The following is a 25411-nucleotide window of genomic DNA, read 5'->3' on the forward strand; positions in this document are numbered from 1 at the left end:
AAAACATAACAGCCCTGCCGGGAAGGCAGCTCTCGGGGGAAGGGGCCAGGAAGAGAGCTGCCGTCGGTCCCTTTGACTCTGCTCTCCTCCCCTTTCTGATCGAGCGTGGCAAGATGCAGCTCTTCCCGCGTGTGAGGTGAGGAAGCGTTTAACTCGTGCTTTGTTTCCAGGTACTGCAAAAGCTCTGCAGAAAGAGAAGAGCTTCCTGGAGGAGACTTTTCGGTGAGGAGAGGAGGTTTTGGTTATGTTGGGAAGTCAGCGGGCCCAGGGTCTGCAGAGGGGGCAAGTGGAGTTTGCAGTTGTGCCTGCTGGCTGTGACTCTAGCTCAGGAAAGAGCTGGCCTGCAGGGTGGGAGCTGGGATGGGGTGGCCCTGGAGATGAGCCTCTTGGAGGAAGCCAGTGGGATCAGGGTGACCCAGTGGGGGCAGGGTGGAGCCAGCCCTGCCTTCCTAGCTGTGGGAGAGCAAAGTTGCGAGGTGTGCAGGGGCAAAGCAGCCAGCGGGAGCAGGGGGGCTGCTGGAAGGTGACAGAAAGGCCTGCTTGACTTTCTCCCTGGGGCAAAGAGCAGCGTTGCTCCAGAGCAGGGTCAGCAAAGGCACCAACAGCATCGCGTCCTCGTGGATCTTGTTACCGCTAAAGCCAAAGGAAGAGTTTGCTAGGGCTTGAAAGGGGCGATGTTGCTCCTCGTCCCCGTTTTGCCCTGCCTGGCCCCGCTCGCCTTGGGCTCCGGGGCTCCGGAGCGCGAGAAGACTGCTCAGCGCGCGCGGGTTGACGTCGCTGCAGTGGAAGATGTGCACAGGGCCTTGCTTGTGCTGCGCTAGAATATGCTGTTGGTCTAGGCAGACGGAGCGGTATAGGTGATGCTAGCGTGTGTCGTCTTTCTGCGTGATCTTGTCTCTGAGTAGAGCGGCAGAGCAGTTTCTGGCCAGGACGGAACGCGTACCTACGGTGCCCAGCAAGACCAAAGGGACGCCCGGTGCCGCGTGTGCCTGTGAATGCAGGGCCATTGTGGATTTGGTGCTTGTGCCGCTGGCTCACCACCACATGGCAATGGGCAACGATGCCAGAGCCCTTTATTACCTGCTGGAGTGCACGGCTGCCTACTTGCACGTCTCCGACAACTACCTGGTGAGTCGCCCTGCTTGCCGGAGCCCACTGCACAAGGAGGCCTCTCAGTTGCCTTGTCCTGGGCAAGCCGATTTTGCCATTGCACTAGGACGTGCCTCTGTGGGGACTTGGGGCTGAACCGCTGGCGTCAGAGCCGGCCTTCTCCCCCTGTTTGCTTCTCCTGGGGCAAGGGAGGCAGGGCAGAGAAGCAGGACCTTTGCACAAGGCGCACGCGCCAGGAGGTGGTGCGAAGGAGCACTCGTGCCCGTGGGCTGTGTTAGGGTGGGCATCGCCAGGGGCAGATGTGTGCCCTCCTCAGAGAGCTGCTGGAGGCAACTGGGAACGATGGGGCTGGATGCAGGCTCTGCACCGACGCTCACCTGCTCTCTGTGTGCTTGTTCCAAGGCCTTTATGAACCTGAAGAAAGCAGAGGTTGTGAGGAGCTCAGCGGCTGAGAAAGCCGATGTGCTTCCCTGCTTTGAAGAAGCCACCTTCCTGAGCCTGAAAGGGGAGGTAAAGTGCCAGGGAGGTTCTGAGGGCTCTCCTGGTGGGTGGAGTTGGACGCTTTTGTTGGGGGGTGGCGGCGGCGGCGATAGGCCTGGCGTTTTGAGGCACGGCCGCTACCAGCGGCCTTTCCTGTGAGCGCTTCAGCCTCCGGCCAAAAGCGGTCGAGGCCCTCGGCCTTGGTTCAGGCAGAGCCTGGAAATGTGGTGCGTGCTCAGTCGGAGCCCTTTGGGACTGTCTGAAGAAGCCTTTCTCCTGTGCAGGTCTGCTACAACATGGGCTGCATGGACCTGGCAAAGAAGACGCTCAGCAAGGCATTGAGCCTGCTGAAGAGAAAATTCCCCCTCACCTCAGCTGGCGTCGTCTTCCAGTTTCTGCTGGAGAAGTCAGAGCGTGCCTCCCACAGGAAGAACAGAGAGTCCTCCCTTCATCAAGAGGCAGGGTAAGAAGCCGAAGGGAAAGAGGAGGGAAGGAAGAGGCGTTTCCTGCGTGGTCCCGGGCACCTAGGCCCACACCTGCCTAGGCTTAAGCCCAGACTTTCCCTGAGCATAGGCGTTAGCACGGGGAAAGCTGCTGAGGGACCTGGAGGCTCCTGGGTGGGGGAGCGGGCACGTGTTGGCTTGTGGGGGGGGGGTGGTGGGGGTGAGAGCAGAGAGATGTTCCCAGGGAGCACAGGCTGCAGAGGGGAAGGGAGCCGGCAGGGAGGAGCAGGACGTGGGCAGGGAGGGGTAAGTGGAGGGGAGGTGTGAGAACGAGGAAGCTCAGGGGTTGCAGCCAGGTGCAAGGCTGCCGTAGAACAAGCCTTTTCCTCGCGGTGCCCAGCTTTGCTTCGCCCTCCCTGGGCTGTAGTGCCAACCCGTTCCTGCTAGCAGCCATCTTTCCCTGGGGGTGCTTCTTGGCTCTGCCGCTTCCATGCCTGCAGCCCGGCCTGCATCAGCTGCCGCCCTGCTGGGAGCAGGTGCAGCTGCCTCCTCTGTCGCCCTGCTTCCCCTGGCCCTGCCTGACCTGGCACTGTGTAGCTAGTGGCTGTGGCCCAGCAGTTTCTCTTGTGTGGCAGGAGGGAGAGGCTGCCCTGGCTGTTCCGGCAGAGCCACTGCCTTTCCTTGCTGCGGCAGCTCTTCAGCCTGGAGGGCACTTCCAGCGGCCGGAGGCTCTCGCGCCTGGCAGCGCTCATGAAGGTCAACACGGCCGAGGAGTCTGAGGATGCGAGTCACGTGAGTGCCTCCTCTCTGCGGCAGCAGACGCGTTTCTGACATAGCTCCTTTCCCCTGGCCCGCCTAGAGTACCAGCAGGGTCTGCCCGGGGCGGCAAGAAGAGGCCAAACGCGACGGAGTGGTACCCGTCCCTGAACTTTGCTTTACAAACTTCCAGCAGACGTGCGTTGCTGCTCTTCTTGGTAGTCGCTCTCATGGCGTTTGTTTCGCCGTTGTAAGCGTTGGGCTGGTTGTGGCTTGAAGGCAGCACCCCGCTGGGGCCCTCGTCTCGCTGCGGCTGCAGTTAGCAGCGGCAGTCCTAAGAACCGTTTGTCGTAGGGGTGAGAGCCCTGAGAGCAGAAGAGAAGAGAGCACCTGGCCGTTGGGTTTATGCCCTGAGCCGTCTAGGCCAGAGAGTCACCCTGGCGACATTCAGTCTTGTACAGTCTCCTGTCTGGACCGTTTTAGATCCTGTTGTCCTACATGGAATATGCGCGGTGCTGCCAGGACCTGGGCTGCCAGGAAGAGTGGCTGCAGTACGGGCGGGCGGCCATCCAGCTTAGCTCTGACGACGAGCTCTTTGGAGGAGGGGTATTAAAGGCTGCCAAATTTGCCCAGGCCCTGAGCCACCTGAACCTCAGCCTGGGGAATCTGCCCCTCTCTATCGACGTAGGTACGTACTGCCCCCGCTGCCTGCGAGAAGGCATCTCCGCCAAGGGAGCCTGTGCGAGCCTGCTGGTTTTCTTGGCAGGCTATCGCGCCAAGAGCCTGTGCATGGAGCTGGAGAGGCCCGACCTGGACTGCGAGGTCCTCGCCACGCTCTTTGCGGCGCTCTTTCTGCAGATGAGGTAATGCTGCTGCGGGACAGACTGCTGGTTGCGCAGGGTCAGGGGGCCACCTGAGATCCTTCTTGTGTCATTCTCTGCGCGCAGCAAAGAGGGCTGCTTGGTTTCTTATTGGATACTCGCTGGCCGTATGGACGCTGGTAAATTAAACAATGCCAAGGGCCGTGGCTGGCTGTTTGGGAGCGTGAGTGTGTGCTGTGAAACTGCTGGAACAGTTGCTGGCTCGGTTCTGGCCCTTGCCAGGTAGCGCTTGCCCCAGGCAATTCCCAGGCCTGGTTTAGGAGCGAGCCTAGCGCAGGGAGGCGCTCGTTGTGTTTGGGGCGCTAGCCACGTTTGGTTGGGTGGACGCGGGCCTTTCCACGCCACGCGGCACCGGTGCCCGAGACGGCAGTCGTCCAGGGGGAGGTCTCGAGAGGAGCAGTTTCTGAAGCAAACGCGTTGTCTGGGCGAGTGCGGAGGGCAGTGGGGAGCTGTGCGTGCTCTTTGGCCTGCTTTTCCTGACAAAGACTTGGATGGAAAGGGGAGTAGCTCTGCTCCTGGGCCAATGGGAAAGCACTGGCTGCATGGGAAGGATGCCTGAGTTTTGCTCCGGGCCTTGCCGTTTGGGCCGGGGTCACTGCAGCCTTTCTCCGGAGACTTGTTGCCAAAAGATGAACAACTGTCTGCTGGAGAAACTCTGATGGCCTTGCCAGAAAGAGCAGCGCAGGGAGAGCGGGATGATGGGAAGGGGAGCGGGCAGCGTCCGGAGGTGGTGACTGGGCTCCCACCCCACGGAGAGGCTCCATGGCGGCTCGCTGTGCTCCTCCGCAGGTACCCAGAATGTGAGGAAGTGCTGCGCAGGCTCGAGAAGCAGGTGGCTGCAGAGCACAGCATCATTGGGCAGGCATACTTCTTCTCCTGCTGCTTAGACCTGTTGCTTTACGCTGGTAAGTGCTCAGTGAGGAGGGCCCCAGAGAGCCAGGAGGCTTGCAAAGATGCTTTTTCTCCTGCTACAACACGGGCGCCAGAGCCTCCAGCCATGCTTTCACTTCCTGGGCCGAGTCCTGGGCTATTTGGCTCTGGGTGTGTCTTTGTCTGTCTTTCCTGCCTGCCCTGTCTTTGTTTGCATGTTCTACACGTGATCCCAGAGTGATTTCAAAATGCTTGCAATTTCCCTCTTTGCTTCCCGCGTTTTGAGATTCCCCTTTCTGAAACCTCTTCCCAGGCTCGCTCTGCTCTGGCTCCTGGGGAAGCGGGCGGGCATAGCAGTGCTGGGATGTGCCTGACCAGGAGGCATCTAACAGCCTACGCTCCGGAGTGGCTGTCGCTTGCTGGTCAATGGCAGCGTGTCTCTGCCAGCGCTCGAAAGCTGCTGAAGAAAAGGGAATAGCTATCTGTGTGGCGCTTGACTAGCCCTGAGGAGCTAGGCTAGAACTCCAGCCCTTGCCTTGTTCCTGTTTGGTTTTTGCTTGCTCTCTGAGTGGTTTACCTGCCCAGAAATTCTCCAGCTGTGCTTCAGCTTTGTCCTGCTACGAATGCCCGAGGGAAAACAAGGCAGCGGAGGGCGGCACTGCTTCTCTGCGATGCATTTGTATTACAGGCTGGGAGTACAAGTCATTTGAAGAGTGCAGGAGCTTCGTTGAGCGGAACGAAGCAAACCGCATCCTCAGCTCGCACAACAGCATCCTGCTTGGACTGTATTCGTCCCTGGCTCTTTGGTAAGTTACAGAGGTGCTTAGACTGGCGACAGGCCCAGGCAGTGGTTCTGGCAGGGGAGGTGGGAGCTCTGGGCCTGTCGTGTCCCCCGTGCCCTGTCCAACAAGGCGGCCGTCGCTGGGGTGTAGAGTACTTGATCAAGTACTCTACAAAACGTGTGTGTGTGTGTGTGTGTGTGTGTGTGTGTGTGTGTGTGTGTGTGTGTGTGTGTTTCTCTCTGGATGGTGTAGGTTTGGAAGGCTTGGGCAGTGGGCCGACTTCCAGAAGCCCTTTGAAAAGGCCAAGAGGCTGCTGAAGAGAGCTGACGCCTCCGTTTTGGCCACCCAAGCATGCAGCCGGCTCCTGGAGTGCTACACGCTGGTGCTGCGGAACGACCTTGAGCGCAGCTCGGCGAGGGCCCGGGAGAGCCGCAGCAGGGCTCTAAGGGTGAGGGAAGAGGAGGAAGGGGGTGTGCATGCTGTGAGGGGACTCTAGGGAAAGCTGTGTTGCGAGCAGCAGTGGATTGGCAAGGCCGGGGCGAAGGAGCCGTGCTGGGATGGAGCCAGGCTAGAGGCGGAGTGTAGTAGTGGGTTAGAGAGGAACATGGCAAGAGGCTGCTCCCCCATGGGGCGGCAGCAAGAGGTGGTAGAGAAGGCAGTGAGGTGACGGGGGTCTTCCCGGGCACGTGAGGATTCCCTTGTGGGAGTGGGAATGGGAATGGGAATGGCCTGCAAGACAGGAGAAGAGACTTGCACAGCCATGAGCTAGCTAGTGAGCCCTGCTGAAATGCCTGCTGCATGTGAGGGCTTATGGCTCGGGAGAGACTTGTGTGGTATCTCAGCCTTGCTAGCTGCGTGCTCCTTGTGCCTTTGCGGCTGCTTTCCCCTTTGGGGAACAGGTGCAGTCCTCAGTGCCAAGCCATCGCCCAGCTCGATGACTTCTGCTGACGTGCCTCTCCATTGTTCTCTCGGTAGCTTGCGGAAGAGGTTTTTGCTCGGTGCTCTACAAGCCCCGTCTTCTACCCCAGAGCCTACCATCTGAAAGCGTACGTTTTCTGCATGCTGGGTAACAAAGACCAGAGCCTGTGGTGCCTCAGGCAGGGCCTCCAAGCCTGTGAAGTGAACGGCAACCTCCTGGAGAAGACTTGGCTGGAGATGAGCGCTGTAAGTGGATCCTCTTTGCCTCTGAGTTGCTCCCTGGGCAGAGGCTTGGCATGCCCTAGGAGAGGGTGGCGCGGACCGTACTCCGGCAGGTCCACGTAGGGAAAGCCCCCAGCGAGCTTCAGGAGCGTGTGCTGAAAGTCCTTGGCGAGCTGGTAGGGGCTGCTAGCCCTCCTCAGCAGGAGGGCAGTGGCAGCTGCGATGCCCTTCCCTCAGGAGGGGCTGGAAGGACACGCGAGGGAGCAGCACGCGCTGCAGCACGCTGCTCCTTCCCAGCATCTCTGCTGGGCTGAGGAGCGGTGGAGTGGAATCTCTGCCTCTCCCTTGAGCCAGCTCTGGGAGCCAGCCTGAACCTGTGAGGAGGCTTCCTTTGCGTTCCCTCTCCTTGCCCTCCCTGATAGGCTTTTGCAGCACGGCAGATTGGGTGATGGGTGGAAGAAGCTACTGCGAGAGGCCTCGCTTGCCTTCCCGGACCGCTCGGGGGACCTCCCGTTCTTCGCGGCTCTCACTTGGGCTTTTGTTTTCCTCAGGAGCGGTGGTTCACTGGCAAGGGCCCCGTGGGAGACTTGTGGCTGGAGACAGCGCCACGTTTTCCCCAGCTGAAGCAAGCAAAGCCTGAAGTCTGTAGCTCCAGGTACCTGCTGAAGCTGCCAGCACGGCCGAGCGAGGATGCTCTTCCAGGGATTAAATAAAGAAACACTGCCATCATCTCAGCGTTCTGTATGGCATAGTCACAGAGCACAGCAAGAGGACGCTGAAGGCGTGCCATGAGAGTCTCTGGCGTGTGGTTTATTGGGAAAGCTAGGCTGCGGGGAAGCCACCACCCCCGTTGTTAGTGCTCACAAGAGTCGAGGGCTGTAAAGCAGCGCAAGAAATTCTCTCCCCCTCGCCCTAGTGCAGGTCCCTGTGGCGCTGTGTAAGCACTCGAGCCGGCTGCAGGAGGAGCTTGGCCCTGGTGTAGGGCCAAGTGGTTGCTGAGGTGGGGAGGGTGGGAGGGTGTTTTTCTGCAAGCGGGCCTGGTTTGAAGTGTTCCCCAGTCAGAAAAGTCAACAGCACTAGCGGCCTCATCCTGTTCCCCTCTCTGGTTGATGCGGATGAAAGCTCCTTAGTGGAGAATGGATGTACGTGTGTCCATATAGAAGTAGCCAAGAGGGATGCCCCTGTGGGCAAGGGCGCTGCTTGTGCTGGGGTCCCCCCAGCTCCCAGCTGAGCTTGCCTTGGGGAGCAGCCAGCCCTTGCTGCTCACTGACAAGAGAGACCATTGGCCTAGGCGTCCTCACGCTGCTGCGCGCTCTTCCTGAGGAGGCAGAGCAAGCCTGCTCGGTCGGCCTGCATCGTCAGTCTCCCGTACGGGTGACCGCTTTGCCTGCCTCGTGGGAAGGAGGAAGGAGGAAGCGTGTGAGCTGGGCTGGCAAGCAGCGTTCCGAACCTGGGCCTGGCTCGGTGTGTGTGCCTGGCTGTCGCCAGCAGGTTGCAGTTGGGTGTGCTAGGTGCAAGTGACTTGTGCTTGCTTGGGAGACTTTTGTGGGCCCCGAGGCAGCAGGGGGAGCCTTCTGGAGGCAAGAAGAGAGACCATCTTGGTAGCCTGTCTCTGAGTGCTGAGGCAGCAGGAAAGAAGGCAGGCTGGTTTCTGCTGTCAAGTGCTCTGCTGTTTGAGGTCAGCAGCGCAAGGGCACAGGCTCGTCTAAAGCACCTGGTCCCCCAGGCCTGGGAGGGGCTGGTGCTCCCTCGCCTGGTCATTGCCTGAGGGAGAGGCACTGACAGTGCCAGAGGGACACTGGAGGCTGCCTGGGCAAGCAGCCGCTGAGTGTCACCGTGTGCCAGGCATGCCAACTCGTGCAGCTGCTCCTCTGCGCGACTGGGGAGAAGGGCAGCTTTGGCGTGCACGGAGCGTGGCCTTGGCTGCTAGCCCTCGTCCCCCGTAGAGCCCGGCTCTCCTCAGTGCTGCTGCTTTGGTGGCAGGGAGAGTTGTGTGGCTCGGGGCAGCGGCTAAGGTGGACGGGGAGCTGCCTTTGCCTAGCCGGAGGCAGGTGCCCTGCGTGAGCCAGGGTGCCCAGCGTGGCTCTGTTTCCCTGGGGCATGCAAGGTTTACAACAGCGTTCTCCCTCGGAGCAGGGACCTGGAGCTGCCTCCTGCTGCGGCTTTTGACTTTGTCTTGCCCTCTCTGATAGGCCGGTGCGCCGTGGTCCTGGCCCAGCCCTGTCCATCTCCTGCCGGCCTCCCCCAGGAGCCGTGCGGATGGAGGTTGGCTGTGTCCCCCGCTCCCGCCCCGGAAAAGCCCCACTTCTTTTTTGCAAAGAAATACAAGTCCTCCGAGCAGCCCTGGAAACGCCCAGCTGCGTGCTGCAGTGGCCGTGCTTTTGGGGAAGCCTGGGCTGCTGGCTGTCAGCATGTCTGTTAGGCCCTTTGCGCTTGGGAACGTGGGAACCAGCTGCTGTTTCGGCCACGGGTGGAGGTCAGTCGCTGTGCGAGCCTCCTTCAGCTCTGTACGGGAGACAACTGCGTCGCACTAGCCACATCTGAGCAACCGGCTCGGCGTAAGGAGGGAGCTGGGGTAGCTTCCCGGCAGTTGCTGGGTAAGCGGTGCCTTGCAGAGGCTGTCACTGTTAGCTGGATCAGCGTACGCGACAGTGTACAGGTAAATGATGACACGCGGCCAATGTCACTGTGACCCGATTGTGACCCCCCCGGCCCCTTGGTGACAGAGGGCCAGCCGCGCCTCCCCAAGGCCAGTGCGCAACGCTGTGCAGTGGTGTCTGGTCGTCCTCCCTGGTGGGCACGGTGGGTCGTCTTGTACTGAGGTACCGCAGGTACCCCAGGGCGCTGACGATGTCTTGTGCCTGGGAGCGAAGGTCAAAGCACTGCTCAGAACTGGGGGAAGTAGCTGCTTACGTCCCCGACCTGCTTTTGTCTGAGGACTTGAAGCAGGAGAACCGTTGCGTTCAGAACTTCCACGGAGTGCTGCTCTTTGCGGATGTGTCAGGTGGGTCAAAGCGTTATGAAGGGCGGGCACTGAGGAGGAGTCACCGACCCGAGCCGTTGGGACTTAGCGGGCCTTTTGGAGCCCTGGTCGTCCCGCCTGTGGTAGAGAAGGGGTCAAAGGAGATGTCGTTTGCTGCTGAGGTCTTCCGCTTTGGGGAAGTAGCGCTCGGACGTAGCCGAGGTCACAGCCCGGGGGCGGTCTTTGCTGCCAGCCGCACTGCGGCCTGCTTGTGGTCACCCGTCTGCTCAGAGCAGTGTGCGTAGGGAGCTCTGAGGCTGCCGGAGCAGCAGCTTGGGCCCGCGCTGTTGACTGCAGTGCTCTCTCCGGAGCTTTGGGGAGGTGTGAGGTGGGCCAGGCTCTGGCTCATGGAGGCCTGGGAGAGGAGGCCTGGCTGCCTTGCCTCACCCTTGTTAGTCTTTGTCAGGGCAAACTTGGAGGAGCAGCTGCTGCGCAGAGGAGCTGGCTTGCCAGGTGCTGCGTTAGTTGGCAAAGGCCTCCCGGGCTTTCTAGCTAAGGGTGTTGCCTGGCTGTAGGCAAGAGGGGAGGCAGCCGGGGGACGTGCTGGAGGGTGGCAGCCAAGTGCAGGAGCTAGGCGTAACGGGTAGGTGTGAGCATGGGGAAGGCGCCCGTCAGCGAGCGCTCAGAAGCGCGGGTGGAATTAGAGGGCTGTGCCCGCTGTCAGGGGCGCGCCCGGGTTCTCCCGGAGCGTGGTTCTCTTGGCTGGCTGAAAGCGACGTGGAAAGTGCCAGGTCCTTCGGCCCCGTGGACGCGTCCTGATTTCTTTGTGCCTGTGTGTCCCTGTTGCAGGTTTCACTGCTCTGACAGAGAAATTCAGCCAGAGCATCAGCAGAGAGCGGGGTGCGGATGAGGTCACGCAAACCCTCAATCGCTACATGGGTGACATTTTGGAGGGTAAGTGCCGTTCTGCAGGACTGTGTGGGATTGGGCCACGACGAGAGAGAGGTGCTGGGCAGCCTGCTGCTGCTGCTGCCGCCGCCTCCTCCTTGCGCGGGCTGGAGGTTCCCATGGGGCTGAGAGCAGCCGAGAGCAGCTGGGCTCTTCTGGCAGGTGCTTTCTGCTCCCCACGAAGACTAAGGAGGTGCCCGCTTTCTCAGCACCCACCCTTGGCCTTGTGGAGTGACCGCTGTTCAGTGATGGAGGAAGATTTTGCTGGTGTTGGGGCGCAGGGGGGAGCGGGGGCATCTAGCCAGTGTTAGTGCCCAAATGAGCCGGGGATGGGGGCGCTGACCAAAGTGTGCGTTACTTTCCCTGGGGCCTTGTCACAGGGCACAGTAGTGTAGGTCCCAGGGCTGTGGTCCCTGTGAGCAGTGCAGCTGCTACGTTTGCTAAGTTGTGCCCCCAAAGCACCGCTGCTCTTGTGCTGCTGTCTGAGCAGAGCGGCTTGTCCTGCGGCCTTCCTGAAGAAGGCCTAGCTGCAACTCTTGTTGTGCTTTTTTTTTTCGCTCCGCAGAGCTGCTGGCTTTTGGAGGAGACATCTTGAAGTTTGCAGGTACGTGTGCGTAAAAGAGACGTGGCCTCGTCTGCTGCAGCTGCAGACGAGTGCTAGGGGAGAGGGGAGACAGAGCCGCGAGCTGGCAGAGCCCCGAGGGGTGGCTCTGCTGGCACGCAGGTGCCCAGGGGGAGCTGCCGTCCCGGGCCCTGGCGGCGTGGCTGCAGTTGTAGCTGGCGGGGCAGAGGGGGAGGTGTGCCTGTGGCCAGGGTGCTGTAGTTGAGGAGGAGGCCTTCACCCAAACGCGTTTTCCCTGGCACGCCTGCTGGCTTCCGCTGCCCCGGCAGGTGGGTGCAGGTCAGGGAGCGTCAGGTGTCACGAGAGCCGTCCCTGTCCCCTTGCTTTCCCCAGGGGATGCTGTGCTGGTGCTGTGGAGAGCAAAGCACACGCAGCTGAGGGACACCATCAGCCTGGTGCTGCAGTGTAGCCAGCAAATCCAGGAGAAGTACAGGATCCGTGAGACGGACGTGGGTCTGAAGCTCCGACTGAAGATAGGTACGGGGAGTGCCGGATTAGGCTGCTGCGCGTTCTCAGGCAGGCGTTCACGAGCTGCCTGCATGCAAAGTGAGCCGGTGGCCGGCCAACGTGCCGGTGTGGGGCCCCTGATGAGGACCCCCTCCCCGGCCATGATCAGTCCTGAATCCATAAAGTGGGTGCTTCGCCTGCACTCGAAGCAGTTGAGCGGGAAGAGCCCGGCTCCAGGGCTGAGCTTCAAAGTTGGCCTGGGAGGAGCTGAGCTGTGGCGGGCTGTGGAGGTAAAAATGCTCTCTGCATCAGTTGTGCTTGTCTCTCACCAGGGATCTCTGCAGGGCATATGTCCCTCCTGACTGTTGGAGACAAAAAGCAGCAGCACTTCCTGATCCTTGGCCAGGCCGTGGGTGAAGTGTGGCAGGCCCAAAACCTTGCCAATGCAAGTGACGTGATCCTGTCACCCAGCTGCTGGGAGCTCTGTAACCAGAACAAGATCAAGACCAAGAGACTTAAAGGCCAAAGCGCTGTGAAGGTGGGTGGGATGGCCTCTGGAGCAATTCTGAGGGCCTGGCCGTGGCCGTGGCTGCGAGGGAGGAAGGTGCGAGGAGGGCGAGGAGACGCGCGTGGAGGGAGTTCTAGGTGTCGACGTAGGTGGGGAGCAGTAGCTGTTGGGGAGCAGTTTTGTCTCCGGGTTGTCTCTGGATTCTGCTGGGTGGCGTTGAAGAGGGGGTCAGGAGGCGCTGGAAGAGCCTGCCTCAACGGGTACTGTCCTCTGTGGGTGCTGGAGCTGTCCTCGACGCGTTTTTGTACTGTGTGCCTTTAGGTTACAGGCATGGAACGGATGTCTCTGTCGGAACGCGAAGACATCTTCTCCAAGTTTACCCGAGCCCAGCTGAACTACAGTTCTCCTGAGGCGTCAGGTGAGGCCCATCTTCATGATGTTCTGTGGCTGCCCAGAAAGGTGGGGGCGGGCTTGTTCAGGGGCCAGCGAGGAACGCCCTCTGCCCTCTCCCCCTTGCAGTTAGCATTTGTGCCTTTGGCCCTGGTGCGCTTCAGCGGAGGCACTCGCTGCTTCCCCCTCCTTCCAGGGGCCTGCTCTGGCTGAGCACCTGCAGGAGGAAGAAACGTGCAACTGGAGGAGACTTTCTCTCCCTGAGTTCCAGTGCCAGCCCCTGCTTTCCAACTGCTTTTCCCTAGGCAGGCTCGTAGTGCCAGCCTGCCAGTCACCGCCTGGATTTTCCTTCCCTAGGCATCCTGAGGCCTGCTGTTACCCTGGCCCCTCGGCATGCTCTGGGGAAGCTGCTGCGGAAGTACGTCCCCGCATCTGTTCTGAGGAAGGTATGGCCACAGCTGCCGGGAGCTGTGTTTTTTTTTTTGCCCCGAGGGGAGGATTTATTCCTTCCGCGGAGAGCGCGGGCTGCTGCCCACCCCACGTGTGGGCTCTTGCTTGGTGTTTGCTGGAGGCAGTCAGCTCTCGGGGAGAGCTGGCTGCTGAAGGTGTCCCGCTCTCGTCTTCCAGATTGATGACAGGCAGCCCCCGGACTACTTGTCCGAGCTACGGCCGGTCACCTGCCTCTTTGTCAAGCTGCAGTTTGCTGCCGATGTCAACTTAACGCAGATCTGCAAGGCTATCCAGGACAGCAGCGTGATGATGTTGGAGATCATCCGTCCTCACAAGGGCGAGATCAACAAAATCTCCATGTTTGATAAAGTGAGTGTGGGGGAGGAGCCCACCCCGCAAAAGCGTGGGCAGCAAACGAGAGGGCAGTGGCTCTCTCGCTCTACTGAGCAGTGGGGAAAGGAGAAGCAGCTCTGCCTCGGCGCTGGGATCAGCACCCTCTGGCTGGGGGTTGCCCTGAAGCTCTGCTGCTCTCGGCAGAGGCTCGACTCGCACGGCATGAGCCGTTTGCCGTAGGCGTTGTCACAAGCTGTGCTGCCCCCGTCCTTGGCAGGGCTGCACGTTCCTGTGTGTGTTTGGACTCCCTGGAGAGAAGCTGCCCGACGAAAGCGTTCACGCCTTGGAAAGCGCTCTTAAAATCTCCAAGGCGTGCTCCTCGAGGCCTAGGAAAATCGAGTGAGTGGGGAGGCGCGTTGCCCGGGACTGCGCGGGGGAAGGAGGGAGGGATGGTTTCTCAGCGAGACGTGCCCTCTAGCTTGGCCTCCTCTGTCCCTGGGAGGAAGGAGACAGTGCCCTGAGAGGTGCCCTTCTTCCCCGCGCCGAGGAGACGTGCTGTGGCCGGCTGGAGTCAGGGACTTTCCGCCCGTCCCAGCTGTGAGGCCTTAGGGGAAGGGCTGAAAACTGCCTGGCTGCTCTCGGGAGCCCCTTTCACCTGGGGGCGTTACGCTGCGGAGCTCTGCAGGTCCCCGAGGTCTGCCCTGCCAGGGCGGGAGGTGGTGCGAGGGGAGCTGGGTGAAGGGGTGAAGGTAGGCGGGCAGGCAGGCCTGTGCGCGGGTGCTGCTGAACGCCTGTTGCTCTCCGTGTGTGTCAGGGCCGTGTCTGTCGGGGTTACCAGCGGGACGGTGTTCTGCGGAGTCGTAGGCCATCGCGTGAGGCACGAATACACAGGTACGAGGTGTTTGGCTGAGGAGTGGGTGGCTGGGCTGGGTCTGTTCAGCCGGAGCAGTGTGCCAAAGGAAGAGGCAGAGCGGCAGGGAACAGCCTGTTGCCCGTACGTGCTGGGCTGGGACGAGGCCTTGGCCTGTGGCCTGTGGCCTGTGGGGAACGAGGGAGGCAGGGCGGGCGCCACTGCGGTGCGGGGGACCGGGCTCAGAGCCTTGTTGTTCCTGTTGGTTGTGCTGCCAACAGTTTGGGGCTTGCCTGTGCTGGAGGCGATGCAGCCGTTGGCGGTGAAGGGTGGAGCGGGTTGGTTTCATAGGTACGTGAATGCGTGCTCTCTCTCTGTGGCAGTCATTGGCCAGAAGGTGAATCTGGCAGCCCGGCTGATGGAGCACTACCCTGGGCTGGTGTCCTGTGACGCAGCAACGTACGCAGCCTCTAGGCTGCCCCGATGGTGCTTCAAGGAGCTGCCGGAGGCAAAGATGAAGGGGGTTGTCGATCCTGGCCCCGTGTATCAATACCTGGGGGTGTCGGCGAAGTCGTGAGTGTCCTGTTTGAGCGGGCTGGTTGGGGGCAGGGTGGCACACAGGGTCCAGTCTTGGTCCGCCAAGAGGAGTTGTGCAGAGCTGGCCCCCGCCCACACCTCCCATCGCTGGGGCTGAGAAGATGGAAAGGCAGAGCACGGGTATGCTTTTGGCCTGCCTACGCTGGGGCCTCCTGCTGTAAGGAGACTGGGAGTGATGCCGGAGGGGTGGAGAAGGCTTTTAGGTGTCCGTAGGCACAGAGGGGCCTTGCAGCCCCTGCCCAAACGGCTTCCAGCTGTGCTTTCTGCCCTGTGCTTGCTCCATTGCGCGCAAGACTAACGCAGTGGCAATTCTGCCCCAGGGAGGCGTTCTCCCAGCTGCTTCCGAGCATGAGGCTCCCAGAAAGCTTTTGGTCAGGCCAGGACTCAGTTCCTGAGTGCCTCCTGGTGAAAGTTCAGGTGTTCCCCCGGGCCAGGGTTTGGCATCCTCTTTGGAGGACGTTTGGAAGGTTGACATTGCCGTCCCCTTGCAACTTCAGAAAAACTCAAGCCCAAGGTGCCTGGTGCTTGGCGCCTTGGCCCAAGAAGTGACCCTTGTCGTCCTGTTGCACGTCGTGGCTTGCAGTGTTTTTTCTTGCCCGTCTTTGCCTTGACAGCAGCTGTTGCAGGGCCCCGCTTCTAGAAAGCGCTGCCTGTGAGCACAGGCCGGGGGACCAGAGACTTGTTTGGCTTGTCCTGCGGGGTGCAGCAGTGTGCTAGCCAGCGGCACTGCCTGGCTTCTTGCTCATGTCTCTGCTTCCTTGGGCTTTGGCCTGTGGCGCTCGAGTCTTGATGCTGTCTGGTGTCCCCCTGTGGCCGTTGGGCTTCTTCCTGGCTGCAGCTTTGCTAGTGCTCGTTTGGTGTTTGCGCTCTCTGCTGGGCCAGTGGGAGCGTGGGCAGGATTTGCTCCGGCTCAAAAGAAGAGCGGGCACCCGGGAGCGCGTACCCTCAGCTCCAGCTCCACGCGTGGCTCTACGTCCTCCAGCTTCTGCCTACTTAATTGGCTCTTGTTTTTCTCTTCCCGCTGCTAGCGTGTTTGGCATGGATGTTATGAAGGAGAGGTCCGGCTATTCCCCGTTGCTCGGTAGGTGGAGAACGCCTTGGTCTGCCGAAGGCCGATTTGTTGCCGTCGGTACCTGTTAGTTCCGCTCTGGGAACGGAGAAGCTTTTGCGAGGGATGGTGTTGCCCGGCGTGGCCCTAAGGGTTTGGTGCATACCTTGGCTCCTAGCTGGTTCCTGTCTTTGGGGTTGGGCCGCAGCTAGAGGTGGGAAGCAGGGTGAGGCGTGCACCGGGTGCTCCCTGCTGTGCTGCATAGCTAGCGTGGCGGGACCTTTCCAGTGTGCAGTTGCTCACAGCCTCAGGGCTAAAGCGATGCCCGTATTTGGGATCGGGGAGGAGATTTCCTTGGGTCTGACTGACCCGCTGCGGCGGCGAGAGAGAAGGGTGCCGACGGCTGTTTGCTTTCCAGCTCGCTGCAACAGCTCGCTTTCTTGTTTGCCTTCCCAGGTCGGGAGGAGGAGATTGCCCTCTTTGAAAGCTACTTGAAAGCCTACGTGGATAAGAAAGCAAGCCACATCATGGCGTTTGAGGGCGTAACGGGCTCTGGAAAGAGCCATTTACTTATGGAGCTTGCCTCTTTAGGCCAGGCTGCTGGGCTCAGGTGAGTGTTGCTGACCGGGACCTGCGGAACGCTTTCGCTGCCCAGCCGCTGATGTCCGTGGGCTACTGGAGCCCCTCTGCCCGGGTGCGTGGCCCTTGGACTGCAGCATCCCTGCAAGGCCTGCAGGAGCTGCTGCTGAGGAGCAGCTGCGTGCTCTCCTGCTCCCTCCTGAGGGAGCTAGAGGTGGCTCCTGGAGCCACTGCTGTTGAGCTTCCTTCTTTGGGCCAGGCACCAAGCAAGGTAGAGCCCGAGCTCAGTCAGGGCTTTGGCCGTAGCCCCAGAGCCAAGAGAAGAAACCCAAGTGGCCCTAGATTCCGCCTCTCCCCTAGAGCTTAGTGCGAGAAGCCTGCGGCTGCTTGGGTCCCTCTCTGAATCTCAGTGCCTTTTGCTTCTGCATGGCAGGGTAGTGGCTGTGGAAGTGCTGGAGCTCAACCTGAAGCAGGTCTACTCTGCCATGCGCATGGTGCTGGCTGTGGCCATGGGCCTGCAGGCCTGTAAATCGTGCAGTGCCAGACAGCTCGTCCTGCAGGAAAAGCTCCAAGGGCTGGTGGAAGAGAGCAGCTACTGCCTCCTCAACGTGCCTTTCGTCGTTAAGGTGAGAGCGAGAGGCCTCTGTGGCCGTGGCGAAGGCCTGCTTGTGAGCCGTCCTGTGGCTGTTGTGGTTGGGACACTGTGGCTGGGGAGTGGGCTTAGCTCCCTGGTGGGAGCAGCAGGAGGGTAGCACAGGCTGTGCTTCTGTTTGTGGGTCCAAAGAGGGGGGCGAGGGGGCCGAGGGGGCCCCTTGTTAGGGGTGAGTGCAGGTGCCAGGCTGCTGCAGGCAGTTCCTGGGGCCTTGCTCAGCAGCCTGGAAAGGGCATTGCAGAGAGGCTTTGAGAGGGGGCTGATGAGCTGGTGCTGAGTTCACTGGTGCGGGAGCAGCCTGCTCCCTCGCGCGATTGCCATGGCGAGGGAAGAAGCTCTTCTCCCGCCTCATCCCTCCCTGCAAGAGCTCTGCCAGAGACCCTCAGCAGAGGGCCTCCGTTGTAGGCTCCCGGTGACGTCCGCGCTGCGTCTCCTCTCCACTGTGTGGGGGAGAGGTAAGATGCTGAGGGCAACAGAGGCGTTTTGCTCGCTTGGACTTGCGTGGTGGGCAGGTGTGCTGAACCGCCCTGAAAGGCTGTTGCTCTGTGACTCTGCTTTTCCGGCCAGTTTCCCCTGTCGGAGAAGGTGTCCAAGATGAGCGACGCTCAAAGGACAATGGAACTGGAGTTGGTTTTTAAGAAAGTGCTACAGAAGGTGAGCCGTTCTCCCCATCCTGGGTCAGAGAAGGAAAGCAAGGCCGCAGGCTGAGGGCTCTGCAGGAGAGCGGTGGGAGCTGGTGGGAGGACAATGTACCGGGGTCATTGCCCTGCAGAGGCTGAACTCCCCGTGCCATGTCCCCTGATAACTTTCCTCCTGTGAAGTTGGAGGGCATGTGCTCAGGGGGAGGAGGAACGGTGTCTTTCCGTGCCACCGTGCCCGAGAGACCTTAAGAGTCTCGGAGCACGGAAGAGCGGGTGAGATTCTGAACGAAGAGGTAGCTGGGGAGAGGAGAGCGACTTCTGCGCGTCCTCTGTGTGGGGAGAGGCCGGCCAAAGTTTGCCCTGTGGAGGATGCTTGAGAATCCCTCAGAATCCACCCAGACCAACGTGTTTGTTTCAGCTCGTTGAAGACGAACTTGTCCTGTTTGTCATCGACAACGCGCACTACATCGACTCTGCCTCCTGGGCTGTTATGTCGCGCGCGCTCAGAGATGTCCCGCTCTTTGTGGTCATGGGCTTTGCTCCCGCTCGCTCTAGAAGACAGAGGCTCTGCGAAGCTGCAGCAGACATCATGAAGTTGCAGCAAACGACCCACGTTCATCTGGGAGAGCTGAAAGCTTCAGCTGTTGTGCAGAAAGCCTGCCGGGAGCTGGGAGTTGTCAGCGTGCCCAGGGACCTAGAGACGTAAGTCCCAGGCGGGGCCTCGGAGCTCTTCCCGAGGGGTTGACCCTCTGCAGAGAGAGGGCAGGAGGGAACGAACATGGTGGGGCAGTGGGGGCGATTTGCTGGGGCCGAGGCTCTCACTGGTGCTGGGGAGGATCTAGGCTGTTGGGGCCAGGAGAGACGAGGCTGGCAGCTCTGTGCCTTGGGCACTGTCCGCGACTCTTTTCCGGCGCGTTCCAGCAAGCGCTGTATCTTCCGGGCAGCTCAGATGCCAAAGGCAGTGGGAGTGCTGGCCTGTTCAAAAGGGAGGTGTAGCTGTGGCAAAGATGCTGGTCTGAAGCGTGTCCCACCTTGCTTTGCCTGTGTCAGTCCCTGCTGGATCTGCTCCTTTCCAGGTTCCTGATGCAGAGAAGCTGCGGGATCCCATATTACTGCGAGGAACTGCTGAGCGACCTTAAGCGCCACGACATGCTCTTGTTCCACCTGCTGCGGAAGGGCGAGAAAACGGAGGACAAGTGGGAGAGCCTCTTCAGTAAGCACCTTTGTGGCTGACGGCCTGGCTGCTGCGGCCCATCTTCCAGAGCACGTTGTTGCCCTGGGCTTCCCCTGTGAAGCTGGCACAGGCTGGTGTTGCAGCAGTAGAGGCCTTGGCCTGGCTCAGGCGTGGGCTCCTGCATGCCTTGCTGCTGGGATAGCCTAAGCACAGGCTGGGGAGTTTGGGTGGCTTTGTGAGGCGAAGCAATGCGGACGGGGCAGAAAATTGCAAAGGAGGGGAAGAGACGCTCCCTGGCACTAAGCTCAGCCCTGGTATTGTCTGGAGGCAGCATGAACGGGGGCGGTTATTGTGGAGCAGTGCGGAGAGTGGCGTGGCTGCAGTGTGCCTTGGGTGCAGCCGCGCGGTGGATTTATGCTGCCACGGACCGCAGGGCCCAGCTGCTGTGAGACCTGCTCGGGGGATGAATGCTAAAGGGTGGAAGATGGAGGGCAAGCGGGAGGTCACGGCCTGAATCGTCTCCCTTTTTGAAAATCGCTTTACGCTGCTCTCTTGCTCCGCTCAGCTTCTGTAACGGAGGCTTCCCCTGCCGCAGCCTCCTGGAGCTCCAGCGCGGGGAAGGACCGCAGGGTGTGCACCATCAGACCTGACGTGAACCTGCAGAGCATCGTGCTTCCCTCCACCTTGAAAGGTGAGGGGCCGAGCCCCGCTGCGGCGGCTGGCGGCTGCACGGAGGTTCTTTCCCGGGGCGTGGGCTAGAGAGAGGCTGCGCGTCTGCGTGCTGCAGAGTTACCCCTCTCAGCTCTGGGGCTCTGCTGGGAAGGTGGCTCTGGTCCTGCTGGTTCTTCCCATTTCTCGGGGTGCTGGATGGGAGGCTGGGAATGAGCTTCCCTGCCCTCTAGCTGTGACCTTGCGCAGTGAGCCTGGCAGAAACGTTCCCCAAGGAACATGTGTTTCTCCTTTTCCCGGTCCTTGCTTCCTGTGCTTGCAGGAGGAGCAGAGCCGTGTTGGAGATACGTGCCCTGGGTTGCGACTGCCCAAGGGGTTTGTTCCCTAGGAAAGAAGGCTACAAATGTAGCGTCTGGTGTGGTGAAGCTAAGGCAGCCTCGGCAGCCTCAGGCTTGGGAGAGGGCAAGAGAGAGACCTGTGGCTTGTTTTTGACAGGGATTGCGCTGGCTGAGGTGGACAGCATGAAGCCCTCGGAGCGGATGGTCTTGAAGTGCGCAGCCGTCATCGGGCCGACGTTTACCACCGAGCTGCTGTTACGCCTCCTTCCCAGGTGGACCAGGACCAAGATGAACAAGGCGTTGAATGTCCTGGTGAGAGGCAACGTCTTGAAGTGGCTGAATGCTGGGAAGGTGCCAGAAGGCAGCAGTGTTCCCGCCGAGGGGTCCGCCACCTCTCTGGAGGAAGAGAGCGGTAAGTGGTGATAATGCGCCCCCGGGAGCCTGGTAGGCTCCTGCTGCTCCCGGCTGTGTGGCTGGCGGGGCTCGCCAGGGCACGCTGCACTGCCCCCTCCGGTGGTGTGTAATGCCCAGGGCCGGCCTTGCTTCTGCTGCCAGCAGCCTCGGCAGCTGCTTGCGGGGGTGCGGCTGAAGGCTGTGCGTTGGGAGGGAGAGCAGGGCGGGAGCCTGTTGCGCAGGCTGTGCTGGTGTCGGCAAGGCAAACGGGTCCCTTTCACCCTAGCGCTGCGAGGCTCCGAGTGCAGGAGCGCTGGTTTCCTGCCAAGGATCCATGCCAAGGCCTGTCTTTCGTCCCCCGGCTGTGGCCCCAGCTGTGGCTGATGTGAAGGCCCGTTGCCTTTCAGGTGCCCAGAAGCGGTGCTTGGGCGAGACCGAGAAGACGGCGAGGCTGCAGTCTGGCGTCCTGACCTTCTGCGCCCCGCTGCTGCGGGAGGCTGCCTACGAGCTGTGGCCCAAGGGACAGAGGGTGGCCATGCACCGCAAGTGCGCGGCCTTCCTGGAGAGGCAAGCGCACAAGTGCCAGTGCTGCGGCGGAGGGGACTTTGTGGCCTTCCACCGCTTGGCCCTCGGCAGCGCCCAGGAGGCAGAGAGCTGGGACGACCGCGCCAGCGAACGCTACTCGTCCAGCTGGGAGGCCTGGCTGCTCAGACAGGAGGAGCTGAAGAGGGATGAGCTCCGTGCCACTCCGGGTATGCTAGCTGCCGTGCTTTGGAGCCTGGGCCCTCCACACTGTGCTTGCGCAATTAATGGAAGCGCTCCTCTGTCTCAAGTGCCGTCCGCAGAAGCGTTTTGCTGGAGCCTAGGGATGCTGTCAGCGCAGGGGAGAGGCTTCCCTAAGACTAGCTTAGTCCTCCACGGAGGCCAGCTGCACCAGCAGAGCCATGCTGTGGGCACAGCGTAGAGCCTCTCTGCCCCGGAACGCCCTCCTGCATTTCCCCGGAATGACCGGAGAGCAGCCCATGTCCTTGCAGTGACAAGAGCCTTGCGGTGCACCCCCCGGCCCCGCAGGCTGAGGCGCCTTTCCTGGTGGGTGTGCTACGCTTGCCCAAAACATAACAGCCCTGCCGGGAAGGCAGCTCTCGGGGGAAGGGGCCAGGAAGAGAGCTGCCGTCGGTCCCTTTGACTCTGCTCTCCTCCCCTTTCTGATCGAGCGTGGCAAGATGCAGCTCTTCCCGCGTGTGAGGTGAGGAAGCGTTTAACTCGTGCTTTGTTTCCAGGTACTGCAAAAGCTCTGCAGAAAGAGAAGAGCTTCCTGGAGGAGACTTTTCGGTGAGGAGAGGAGGTTTTGGTTATGTTGGGAAGTCAGCGGGCCCAGGGTCTGCAGAGGGGGCAAGTGGAGTTTGCAGTTGTGCCTGCTGGCTGTGACTCTAGCTCAGGAAAGAGCTGGCCTGCAGGGTGGGAGCTGGGATGGGGTGGCCCTGGAGATGAGCCTCTTGGAGGAAGCCAGTGGGATCAGGGTGACCCAGTGGGGGCAGGGTGGAGCCAGCCCTGCCTTCCTAGCTGTGGGAGAGCAAAGTTGCGAGGTGTGCAGGGGCAAAGCAGCCAGCGGGAGCAGGGGGGCTGCTGGAAGGTGACAGAAAGGCCTGCTTGACTTTCTCCCTGGGGCAAAGAGCAGCGTTGCTCCAGCGCAGGGTCAGCAAAGGCACCAACAGCATCGCGTCCTCGTGGATCTTGTTACCGCTAAAGCCAAAGGAAGAGTTTGCTAGGGCTTGAAAGGGGCGATGTTGCTCCTCGTCCCCGTTTTGCCCTGCCTGGCCCCGCTCGCCTTGGGCTCCGGGGCTCCGGAGCGCGAGAAGACTGCTCAGCGCGCGCGGGTTGACGTCGCTGCAGTGGAAGATGTGCACAGGGCCTTGCTTGTGCTGCGCTAGAATATGCTGTTGGTCTAGGCAGACGGAGCGGTATAGGTGATGCTAGCGTGTGTCGTCTTTCTGCGTGATCTTGTCTCTGAGTAGAGCGGCAGAGCAGTTTCTGGCCAGGACGGAACGCGTACCTACGGTGCCCAGCAAGACCAAAGGGACGCCCGGTGCCGCGTGTGCCTGTGAATGCAGGGCCATTGTGGATTTGGTGCTTGTGCCGCTGGCTCACCACCACATGGCAATGGGCAACGATGCCAGAGCCCTTTATTACCTGCTGGAGTGCGCGGCTGCCTACTTGCACGTCTCCGACAACTACCTGGTGAGTCGCCCTGCTTGCCGGAGCCCACTGCACAAGGAGGCCTCTCAGTTGCCTTGTCCTGGGCAAGCCGATTTTGCCATTGCACTAGGACGTGCCTCTGTGGGGACTTGGGGCTGAACCGCTGGCGTCAGAGCCGGCCTTCTCCCCCTGTTTGCTTCTCCTGGGGCAAGGGAGGCAGGGCAGAGAAGCAGGACCTTTGCACAAGGCGCACGCGCCAGGAGGTGGTGCGAAGGAGCACTCGTGCCCGTGGGCTGTGTTAGGGTGGGCATCGCCAGGGGCAGATGTGTGCCCTCCTCAGAGAGCTGCTGGAGGCAACTGGGAACGATGGGGCTGGATGCAGGCTCTGCACCGACGCTCACCTGCTCTCTGTGTGCTTGTTCCAAGGCCTTTATGAACCTGAAGAAAGCAGAGGTTGTGAGGAGCTCAGCGGCTGAGAAAGCCGATGTGCTTCCCTGCTTTGAAGAAGCCACCTTCCTGAGCCTGAAAGGGGAGGTAAAGTGCCAGGGAGGTTCTGAGGGCTCTCCTGGTGGGTGGAGTTGGACGCTTTTGTTGGGGGGTGGCGGCGGCGGCGATAGGCCTGGCGTTTTGAGGCACGGCCGCTACCAGCGGCCTTTCCTGTGAGCGCTTCAGCCTCCGGCCAAAAGCGGTCGAGGCCCTCGGCCTTGGTTCAGGCAGAGCCTGGAAATGTGGTGCGTGCTCAGTCGGAGCCCTTTGGGACTGTCTGAAGAAGCCTTTCTCCTGTGCAGGTCTGCTACAACATGGGCTGCATGGACCTGGCAAAGAAGACGCTCAGCAAGGCATTGAGCCTGCTGAAGAGAAAATTCCCCCTCACCTCAGCTGGCGTCGTCTTCCAGTTTCTGCTGGAGAAGTCAGAGCGTGCCTCCCACAGGAAGAACAGAGAGTCCTCCCTTCATCAAGAGGCAGGGTAAGAAGCCGAAGGGAAAGAGGAGGGAAGGAAGAGGCGTTTCCTGCGTGGTCCCGGGCACCTAGGCCCACACCTGCCTAGGCTTAAGCCCAGACTTTCCCTGAGCATAGGCGTTAGCACGGGGAAAGCTGCTGAGGGACCTGGAGGCTCCTGGGTGGGGGAGCGGGCACGTGTTGGCTTGTGGGGGGGGGTGGTGGGGGTGAGAGCAGAGAGATGTTCCCAGGGAGCACAGGCTGCAGAGGGGAAGGGAGCCGGCAGGGAGGAGCAGGACGTGGGCAGGGAGGGGTAAGTGGAGGGGAGGTGTGAGAACGAGGAAGCTCAGGGGTTGCAGCCAGGTGCAAGGCTGCCGTAGAACAAGCCTTTTCCTCGCGGTGCCCAGCTTTGCTTCGCCCTCCCTGGGCTGTAGTGCCAACCCGTTCCTGCTAGCAGCCATCTTTCCCTGGGGGTGCTTCTTGGCTCTGCCGCTTCCATGCCTGCAGCCCGGCCTGCATCAGCTGCCGCCCTGCTGGGAGCAGGTGCAGCTGCCTCCTCTGTCGCCCTGCTTCCCCTGGCCCTGCCTGACCTGGCACTGTGTAGCTAGTGGCTGTGGCCCAGCAGTTTCTCTTGTGTGGCAGGAGGGAGAGGCTGCCCTGGCTGTTCCGGCAGAGCCACTGCCTTTCCTTGCTGCGGCAGCTCTTCAGCCTGGAGGGCACTTCCAGCGGCCGGAGGCTCTCGCGCCTGGCAGCGCTCATGAAGGTCAACACGGCCGAGGAGTCTGAGGATGCGAGTCACGTGAGTGCCTCCTCTCTGCGGCAGCAGACGCGTTTCTGACATAGCTCCTTTCCCCGGCCCGCCTAGAGTACCAGCAGGGTCTGCCCGGGGCGGCAAGAAGAGGCCAAACGCGACGGAGTGGTACCCGTCCCTGAACTTTGCTTTACAAACTTCCAGCAGACGTGCGTTGCTGCTCTTCTTGGTAGTCGCTCTCATGGCGTTTGTTTCGCCGTTGTAAGCGTTGGGCTGGTTGTGGCTTGAAGGCAGCACCCCGCTGGGGCCCTCGTCTCGCTGCGGCTGCAGTTAGCAGCGGCAGTCCTAAGAACCGTTTGTCGTAGGGGTGAGAGCCCTGAGAGCAGAAGAGAAGAGAGCACCTGGCCGTTGGGTTTATGCCCTGAGCCGTCTAGGCCAGAGAGTCACCCTGGCGACATTCAGTCTTGTACAGTCTCCTGTCTGGACCGTTTTAGATCCTGTTGTCCTACATGGAATATGCGCGGTGCTGCCAGGACCTGGGCTGCCAGGAAGAGTGGCTGCAGTACGGGCGGGCGGCCATCCAGCTTAGCTCTGACGACGAGCTCTTTGGAGGAGGGGTATTAAAGGCTGCCAAATTTGCCCAGGCCCTGAGCCACCTGAACCTCAGCCTGGGGAATCTGCCCCTCTCTATCGACGTAGGTACGTACTGCCCCCGCTGCCTGCGAGAAGGCATCTCCGCCAAGGGAGCCTGTGCGAGCCTGCTGGTTTTCTTGGCAGGCTATCGCGCCAAGAGCCTGTGCATGGAGCTGGAGAGGCCCGACCTGGACTGCGAGGTCCTCGCCACGCTCTTTGCGGCGCTCTTTCTGCAGATGAGGTAATGCTGCTGCGGGACAGACTGCTGGTTGCGCAGGGTCAGGGGGCCACCTGAGATCCTTCTTGTGTCATTCTCTGCACGCAGCAAAGAGGGCTGCTTGGTTTCTTATTGGATACTCGCTGGCCGTATGGACGCTGGTAAATTAAACAATGCCAAGGGCCGTGGCTGGCTGTTTGGGAGCGTGAGTGTGTGCTGTGAAACTGCTGGAACAGTTGCTGGCTCGGTTCTGGCCCTTGCCAGGTAGCGCTTGCCCCAGGCAATTCCCAGGCCTGGTTTAGGAGCGAGCCTAGCGCAGGGAGGCGCTCGTTGTGTTTGGGGCGCTAGCCACGTTTGGTTGGGTGGACGCGGGCCTTTCCACGCCACGCGGCACCGGTGCCCGAGACGGCAGTCGTCCAGGGGGAGGTCTCGAGAGGAGCAGTTTCTGAAGCAAACGCGTTGTCTGGGCGAGTGCGGAGGGCAGTGGGGAGCTGTGCGTGCTCTTTGGCCTGCTTTTCCTGACAAAGACTTGGATGGAAAGGGGAGTAGCTCTGCTCCTGGGCCAATGGGAAAGCACTGGCTGCATGGGAAGGATGCCTGAGTTTTGCTCCG

The 25411-nt window shown here is 61.0% G+C and overlaps 4 protein-coding genes across 4 annotated transcripts; all 4 read left to right on the forward strand.

Annotated features, from left to right (window-relative positions):
* Positions 1–1109: 1109 nt before the first annotated feature.
* On the forward strand, positions 1110–3896 carry LOC138065659 (adenylate cyclase type 10-like). The gene is made up of 5 exons (XM_068930699.1): positions 1110–1128; positions 1513–1620; positions 1875–2053; positions 2669–2839; positions 3893–3896. Exons 2-5 carry the CDS (start codon positions 1519–1521, stop codon positions 3894–3896), a joined length of 456 nt encoding a protein of 151 aa, XP_068786800.1. The 5' UTR covers positions 1110–1128; positions 1513–1518.
* A 432-nt stretch (positions 3897–4328) lies between these two features.
* Positions 4329–7181, forward strand: LOC138065664 (adenylate cyclase type 10-like). The gene is made up of 5 exons (XM_068930817.1): positions 4329–4470; positions 5229–5346; positions 5575–5770; positions 6298–6486; positions 7014–7181. Exons 1-5 carry the CDS (start codon positions 4329–4331, stop codon positions 7173–7175), a joined length of 807 nt encoding a protein of 268 aa, XP_068786918.1. The 3' UTR covers positions 7176–7181.
* Positions 7182–9360: 2179 nt separating this feature from the next.
* Positions 9361–21139, forward strand: LOC138065682 (adenylate cyclase type 10-like; the record flags this gene model as incomplete). Its single annotated transcript, XM_068930945.1, has 21 exons — positions 9361–9466; positions 10274–10378; positions 10938–10976; positions 11328–11471; positions 11774–11979; positions 12756–12785; positions 12967–13158; positions 13400–13521; positions 13937–14013; positions 14356–14545; positions 15598–15650; positions 16074–16159; positions 16673–16822; positions 17416–17502; positions 17908–18191; positions 18566–18702; positions 19229–19354; positions 19828–20082; positions 20471–20528; positions 20700–20815; positions 21135–21139. Coding segments are annotated over 21 exons (2568 nt in total), but the record flags the coding sequence as incomplete, so codon positions are not given.
* Positions 21140–22104: 965 nt separating this feature from the next.
* LOC138065703 (adenylate cyclase type 10-like) lies at positions 22105–25067 on the forward strand. Its single transcript, XM_068931070.1, has 5 exons — positions 22105–22301; positions 22686–22793; positions 23048–23226; positions 23841–24011; positions 25064–25067. Exons 1-5 carry the CDS (start codon positions 22218–22220, stop codon positions 25065–25067), a joined length of 546 nt encoding a protein of 181 aa, XP_068787171.1. The 5' UTR covers positions 22105–22217.
* The last annotated feature ends 344 nt before the right edge of the window (positions 25068–25411 follow it).

This window comes from Struthio camelus, chromosome 1, assembly GCF_040807025.1.
Source record: "Struthio camelus isolate bStrCam1 chromosome 1, bStrCam1.hap1, whole genome shotgun sequence".
NCBI lineage: Eukaryota > Metazoa > Chordata > Aves > Struthioniformes > Struthionidae > Struthio > Struthio camelus.

Bases quoted from the DNA above. Each gene is read 5' to 3' on its own strand.
- LOC138065659 (XM_068930699.1), top strand. From the start codon at position 1,519: ATGAACCTGAAGAAAGCAGAGGTTGTGAGGAGCTCAGCGGCTGAGAAA. The intron at 1,621-1,874 runs GTAAAGTGCCAG...TCTCCTGTGCAG, and splicing joins TCCTGAGCCTGAAAGGGGAG to GTCTGCTACAACATGGGCTG. The intron at 2,054-2,668 runs GTAAGAAGCCGA...CTTGTGTGGCAG, and splicing joins TCCCTTCATCAAGAGGCAGG to GAGGGAGAGGCTGCCCTGGC.
- LOC138065703 (XM_068931070.1), top strand. From the start codon at position 22,218: ATGGCAATGGGCAACGATGCCAGAGCCCTTTATTACCTGCTGGAGTGC. The intron at 22,794-23,047 runs GTAAAGTGCCAG...TCTCCTGTGCAG, and splicing joins TCCTGAGCCTGAAAGGGGAG to GTCTGCTACAACATGGGCTG. The intron at 23,227-23,840 runs GTAAGAAGCCGA...CTTGTGTGGCAG, and splicing joins TCCCTTCATCAAGAGGCAGG to GAGGGAGAGGCTGCCCTGGC.
- LOC138065664 (XM_068930817.1), top strand. From the start codon at position 4,329: ATGGCCTTGCCAGAAAGAGCAGCGCAGGGAGAGCGGGATGATGGGAAG. The intron at 5,347-5,574 runs GTAAGTTACAGA...TGGATGGTGTAG, and splicing joins TATTCGTCCCTGGCTCTTTG to GTTTGGAAGGCTTGGGCAGT. The intron at 6,487-7,013 runs GTAAGTGGATCC...TGTTTTCCTCAG, and splicing joins CTTGGCTGGAGATGAGCGCT to GAGCGGTGGTTCACTGGCAA.